This window comes from Brachyhypopomus gauderio, unplaced genomic scaffold (genome assembly GCF_052324685.1).
Source record: "Brachyhypopomus gauderio isolate BG-103 unplaced genomic scaffold, BGAUD_0.2 sc60, whole genome shotgun sequence".
Classification (NCBI taxonomy): domain Eukaryota; kingdom Metazoa; phylum Chordata; class Actinopteri; order Gymnotiformes; family Hypopomidae; genus Brachyhypopomus; species Brachyhypopomus gauderio.
In genome coordinates this window covers 773,760-781,259 of record NW_027506881.1, presented here as the reverse complement: position 1 = coordinate 781,259, position 7,500 = coordinate 773,760, and the positions used below count along the sequence as shown (strand labels likewise).

The 7,500-nt window shown below is 39.6% G+C and overlaps 1 protein-coding gene across 4 annotated transcripts in view; it reads right to left on the bottom strand.

Moving 5' to 3' along the window:
• The window catches only part of sash1a (SAM and SH3 domain containing 1a), a 266,532-nt gene that overhangs the window by 69,819 nt on the left and 189,213 nt on the right, over nt 1–7,500 (bottom strand). Inside the window, exon 1 of one of the 4 annotated variants that reach the window (XM_076988061.1) lies at nt 4,317–4,457. The exons of the other annotated variants lie outside the window; for them this stretch is intronic. Coding sequence (XP_076844176.1) covers nt 4,317–4,322 — 6 coding nt within the window. The 5' untranslated portion in view covers nt 4,323–4,457. Of the gene's footprint in view, nt 1–4,316; nt 4,458–7,500 lie in introns of those variants that run through there. 4 annotated transcript variants of the gene reach the window in all.

The window sequence follows — 7,500 nt, the reverse complement described above, 5'->3', positions numbered from 1 at the left end:
TTTTTATATCCATTGCCATTCTTGTGAAGAGCAATAACCTCTTCTCTTGTCTTCTGGGACCATTCTCTTGCCTTCACCATGCTTGGAAACACACCAGTAGATGTCTAGAAGGAGCTGAGTATCACAGTCCTTTTAAATCTGCCTAATTGGTGCTTATCATGCTTGATTGCTGCTCGTTGACATCCACAGATGTTTTCAATACCTGATGGAAAACACTGGAATGAACCTCTGTTCTTAGGAGTGGTAGTCGTAAAGGGGTTGAATAATTGTGTCAATGAAGAAATCACAAAAAGGCCATTTAATACTTTATGACAAAAAAATTGATGCTATCTTAGTTGCATTTAGTTCTTTAACAAGTCCTTGTAAGATTTCATTATGAACACAATTACAAATGTGCACTGAATTCCATAAAACCCTTCGCAGCATTGGGGGTTGAATAAATTTGATCACAACTGTATATATTATATGTTATATTACCATATGACCGTGTGTATGAGTATATGTATATATTATATGTTATATTACCATATGACCGTGTGTATGAGTATATGTATATATTATATGTTATATTACCATATGACCGTGTGTATGAGTATATGTATATATTATATGTTATATTACCATATGACCGTGTGTATGAGTATATGTATATATTATATGTTATATTACCATATGACCGTGTGTATGAGTATATGTATATATTATATGTTATATTACCATATGACCGTGTGTATGAGTATATGTATATATTATATGTTATATTACCATATGACCGTGTGTATGAGTATATGTATATATTATATGTTATATTACCATATGACCGTGTGTATGAGTATATGTATATATGTTATATTACCATATGACCGTGTGTATGAGTATATGTATATATTATATGTTATATTACCATATGACCGTGTGTATGAGTATATGTATATATGTTATATTACCATATGACCGTGTGTATGAGTATATGTATATATTATATGTTATATTACCATATGACCGTGTGTATGAGTATATGTATATATTATATGTTATATTACCATATGACCGTGTGTATGAGTATATGTATATATTATATGTTATATTACCATATGACCGTGTGTATGAGTATATGTATATATTATATGTTATATTGCCATATGACCGTGTGTATGAGTATATGTATATATTATATGTTATATTACCATATGACCGTGTGTATGAGTATATGTATATATTATATGTTATATTTCCATATGACCGTGTGTATGAGTATATGTATATATTATATGTTATATTACCATATGACCGTGTGTTTGAGTATATGTATATATTATATGTTATTTTACCATATGACCGTGTGTTTGAGTATATGTATATATTATATGTTATATTACCATATGACCGTGTGTTTGAGTATATGTATATATTATATGTTATATTACCATATGACCGTGTGTTTGAGTATATGTATATATTATATGTTATATTGCCATATGACCGTATGTATGAGTATATGTATATATTATATGTTATATTGCCATATGACCGTGTGTTTGAGTATATGTATATATTATATGTTATATTGCCATATGACCGTATGTTTGAGTATATGTATATATTATATGTTATATTACCATATGACCGTGTGTATGAGTATATGTATATATTATATGTTATATTACCATATGACCGTGTGTATGAGTATATGTATATATTATATGTTATATTACCATATGACCGTGTGTATGAGTATATGTATATATTATATGTTATATTACCATATGACCGTGTGTATGAGTATATGTATATATTATATGTTATATTGCCATATGACCGTGTGTATGAGTATATGTATATATTATATGTTATATTGCCATATGACCGTGTGTATGAGTATATGTATATATTATATGTTATATTGCCATATGACCGTGTGTATGAGTATATGTATATATTATATGTTATATTACCATATGACCGTGTGTATGAGTATATGTATATATTATATGTTATATTGCCATATGACCGTGTGTATGAGTATATGTATATATTATATGTTATATTGCCATATGACCGTGTGTATGAGTATATGTATATATTATATGTTATATTACCATATGACCGTGTGTATGAGTATATGTATATATTATATGTTATATTACCATATGACCGTGTGTATGAGTATATGTATATATTATATGTTATATTGCCATATGACCGTGTGTATGAGTATATGTATATATTATATGTTATATTACCATATGACCGTGTGTTTGAGTATATGTATATATTATATGTTATATTGCCATATGACCGTGTGTATGAGTATATGTATATATTATATGTTATATTGCCATATGACCGTGTGTATGAGTATATGTATATATTATATGTTATATTACCATATGACCGTGTGTTTGAGTATATGTATATATTATATGTTATATTGCCATATGACCGTGTGTATGAGTATATGTATATATTATATGTTATATTACCATATGACCGTGTGTATGAGTATATGTATATATTATATGTTATATTGCCATATGACCGTATGTTTGAGTATATGTATATATTATATGTTATATTACCATATGACCGTGTGTATGAGTATATGTATATATTATATGTTATATTACCATATGACCGTGTGTATGAGTATATGTATATATTATATGTTATATTACCATATGACCGTGTGTATGAGTATATGTATATATTATATGTTATATTACCATATGACCGTGTGTATGAGTATATGTATATATTATATGTTATATTACCATATGACCGTGTGTATGAGTATATGTATATATTATATGTTATATTGCCATATGACCGTGTGTATGAGTATATGTATATATGTTATATTACCATATGACCGTGTGTATGAGTATATGTATATATTATATGTTATATTACCATATGACCGTGTGTATGAGTATATGTATATATTATATGTTATATTACCATATGACCGTGTGTTTGAGTATATTACCATACCCAGCCCCTCCCCCTCTACTCCCCAGCCCCTCCCCCTCTACTCCCCAGCCCCTCCCCCTCTATTCCCCAGCCCCTCCCCCTCTACTCCCCAGCCCCTCCCCCTCTATTCCCCAGCCCCTCCCCCTCTACTCCCCAGCCCCTCCCCCTCTATTCCCAGCCCCTCCCCCTCTGTCTCTAGTACTTACAGCCATTGATCCAGATGCTGCTGGATGACTTCCAAACAGGAAGCTCAACACAAGGAGTTCTGTGTGTGTGTGTGTGTGTGTGTGTGTGTGTGTGTGTGTGTGTGTGTGTGTGTGTGTGTGTGTGTGTGTGTGTGTGTGTGTGTGTGTGTTTCTCATTGTGTACATTACAGTGTTTCCACAGTACAGTCTTACCTCATTGTCTTCATTTCCTTGGCACTAATATAGCGGGAGGGTGTGTGAACCTTTGTATTATATACTGTTATATACATTGTGTCTAAGTGTGCGTAACCTGAGAGTGTGTGATTACAGGAGTGATCTCCTGTACAGGAGTGAGATAAGATGACCAACATACCTTTAACACGACCTTCATGACCCTTAACATGACCTTCATACCCTTAACACGACCTTCATATCCATATGAGTGTAGTGAAGAAACATTATGTCCATCCTCTATGGTTTCATCTTCACTAAAACATGGTAATTATTCTCTCTCTCTCTCTCTCTCTCTCTCGCCCTCCCCCCTTTCTCTCTCCCTCTCTCCTTCTCACTCTCTCACACACACATCAAAAACCCTGTCTTTAAAAAGATATCCTACATACATGGAGGCTGGTAGCATAGCAGACCTGTCTCACAGAGGCTGGTAGCATAGCAGACCTGTCTCACAGGCTCACAGGTGTGAGACTGTGACATCACATTAAGCCTGAATGCCCTGATAATCAGTAGAGAGGTCAAAAGGTCACTCACCTAGAAGCACGCACGCACACACACACACACACACACACACACACTCACACACACACACACACACACACACACACACACACACACACACATACACAGGCCAACCACAAGCCCTACTCAAACACAGAGGATGAATTATACTGAACTGAGGTGGCTGAAGGAGAAACTTCACCACCACCATCTGTCTAACAGTTCTACTGTCCTGCCTGCTCTCACTCAAGCTTCAGGTCAGTTCCACGGTACCCCACCCTAAAACCTGTCCAGGGACACTCCCTGAGACGTGACACGTCAGAGTCATTCACGTTAAGAAAGAGCAGATTACAGCTATGAGTCAAACGCGAGTTAAACGTGAGTGTTAAACGTGAGTGTTAAACGTGAGTGTTAAAGGTTCGTACTCACCAGCATGGAGATAAAGATTGTGCCACTACACCAGTACAAGGCACACCACCAACCTCTGGTTCTCCTTCTAAACTCCCTCCTTCTCCTTCTAAACTCCCTCCTTCTCGGTTGTGCTCCCTCCCTTCTCTCTCTGTCTCTCAATACAAGGCTTCCTCTCTCTCTCTCTCTCTCTCTCTCTCTCTCTCTCTCTCTCTCTCTCCCACTGCCTCTCTCTCTCTCTTTCCTTCTATCTTTCTTTCTTTTCTCTGAGTCTAGAAGAGAGAACAATGCATGACAGCTGGAGTAAGTTGGATCCACAGAGTGCCACGTATAAATCACAATGTAGTTCTCTAGAGGGCACACACACGCACACGCGCACGCGCACGCACGCACGCACGCACGCACGCACGCACGCACGCACGCACGCACACACACACACACACACACACACACACACACACACACACACACACACACACACACACACACACACACACACACACACACACACACACACACACACACACACACACACACACACACACACACACACACACACACAGTGCACAGCTGTGGTCCCAGAGGTGAATATATGAACATGCAACATCTTGGCTGAGGTGAACTCTATGCTGATTGGCTCCAATGGGATGATTGGCATTTCCTGTTACTGGTAACTCTTGCCAGCATCCTCCCACACACATGAAAACACAGCTTGGGGCCTCACACACACACACACACACACACACACACACACACACACACACACAAACACAAATAACGCATGCTTGCCTCCGCCTCTGGGATGGGTACTGGTTTATAAATGACCCACATATGAAGAGCAGAAGAAACGTGATACTGGGAGACGTTAGCAGGCTGAGTCACACCGTGGGCCTCCTCAGAACATGAAGAAATAGAGAAAGAGAGAAAGAAAGAAAACAGAACAGAGAAAAGGATGTAGAAAGAAATAATGAAAGGTGGCAGGAGAATGAAAAAGTGAAACATTAGAAATTCTGCCTCTCATGTCAGTCTGCCGATAACCACCCCCCCCCACACACACACCCCAACCTACACCCACCTCATTCTAATAGGCTACAGTACCCACATCTAACCCTAACTGTAACACCTAACTCTAATACCTTAACCCTAACCCTAACCTTAACCCTAACACCTAACTCTAATACCTTAACCCTAACCTTAACCCTAACACCTAACTCTAATACCTTAACCCTAACCCTAACCTTAACCCTAACACCTAACTCTAATACCTTAACCCTAACCTTAACCCTAACACCTAACTCTAATACCTTAACCCTAACCCTAACCTTAACCCTAACACCTAACTCTAATACCTTAACCCTAACCCTAAAACTAACCCAGCTGTAGGTGTAGCACACAACACACAGCACACATCACACAACACACCAACACACAACACACAACACACAGCACACAACACACCAACACACATCACACAACACACCAACACACAACACACATCACACAACACACCAACACACAACACACCAAAACACAGCACACATCACACAACACACCAACACACAACACACATCACACAACACACCAACACACAACACACATCACACAACACACCAACACACATCACACAACACACCAACACACAGCACACATCACACAACACCCCAACACACAGCACACAACACACCAACACACAACACACATCACACAACACACCAACACACAACACACATCACACAACACACCAACACACAACACACCAACAAACAGCACACATCACACAACACACCAACACACATCACACAACACACCAACACACATCACACAACACACCAACACACAGCACACATCACACAACACACCAACACACAACACACAGCACACATCACACAACACACCAACACACAACACACATCACACAACACATCAAAACACAGCACACATCACACAACACACCAACACACAACACACATCACACAACACACATCACACAACACACCAACACACAACACACATCACACAACACACCAACAAACAGCACACATCACACCAACACACAACACACAGCACACATCACACAACACACCAACACACATCACACAACACACCAACACACCAACACACAACACACAACACACAACACATCAACACACAACACACATCACACAACACACCAACACACAGCACACATCACACAACACACAACACAGCACACAACACACCAACACACATCACTCAACAGTGCCCCCCGCTGGTCACTGACTTGTTTACACATTATTTACAACAGCAAACACTCACGTACCATAGAGCAGAAAGATGAATCATCTTAATGATGCAATGAGTGGTAACCAATCACACGATGATGTAAGTGGCTTTCAATACGTACTGCAAAATATTTGTTACAGTTTTTGCAGCTGCTAAACCTTAAAAATTTGTCCTTATAGCACAATTTTTGAGAACACTAACGCATGTATCTGTTGACCTGGTGCCCTAAACCTTAAGCACATTCTCCCACACTCATCTGGAAGTTCTTTGCCTCCAGAAAACCCAACGCATGTTTGACCACATGATCACCCAGAGTGGCTCTGATCTCATCTGTTATGGGTGCTCATCCTCTTCCTCATACTCGTCCTCGTCATCATCATCTCTATGCAGTGTTGGACTCCATTGATGTGCAAACCAAGATTTGCAACTTGTGGCCTCTTTATAGGGAGAGGGCCTGCAATGCCAGGTAAAGGGATTAGGTATTACTGACACTGTCTCAGGAACGCCTGCTGTGTTGGTCAGTCCAACAGAACCAGTACTGTGTTTCTCTTTAGCAACAAAACTCAAAAATCAACATTCTGTCCTCCTCAGCTCTCTGGCACATACGTGCTAGCTCTGCCAGTGGGTATGTAAACAATCCCAGTTAACCCAGTAATCACCTTCTGGGCGTGGACTGGAGGAGCTGTTCCTGCGTCCTGAAGTCCTCAACAAGGACCACCCAATAATCCCCCCCCAAGGTCAACTGCTGACTGAGCGTTTTTGTCCAGTGGGGAGCGCTAACCTGCTAAACAAGCACATATGCTAACGGTACGCCGGCCCTTACGCTTGAGTGTGTGTGGCGGGCGCAGCCGTGTTGTTGGGGGATGTCCACACGTCTGGGGCCCTGCTGGGCGTAGAGTAGTCTACCAGTCAATCACATCCAGCCAATAGCTGTCCTCTGTTC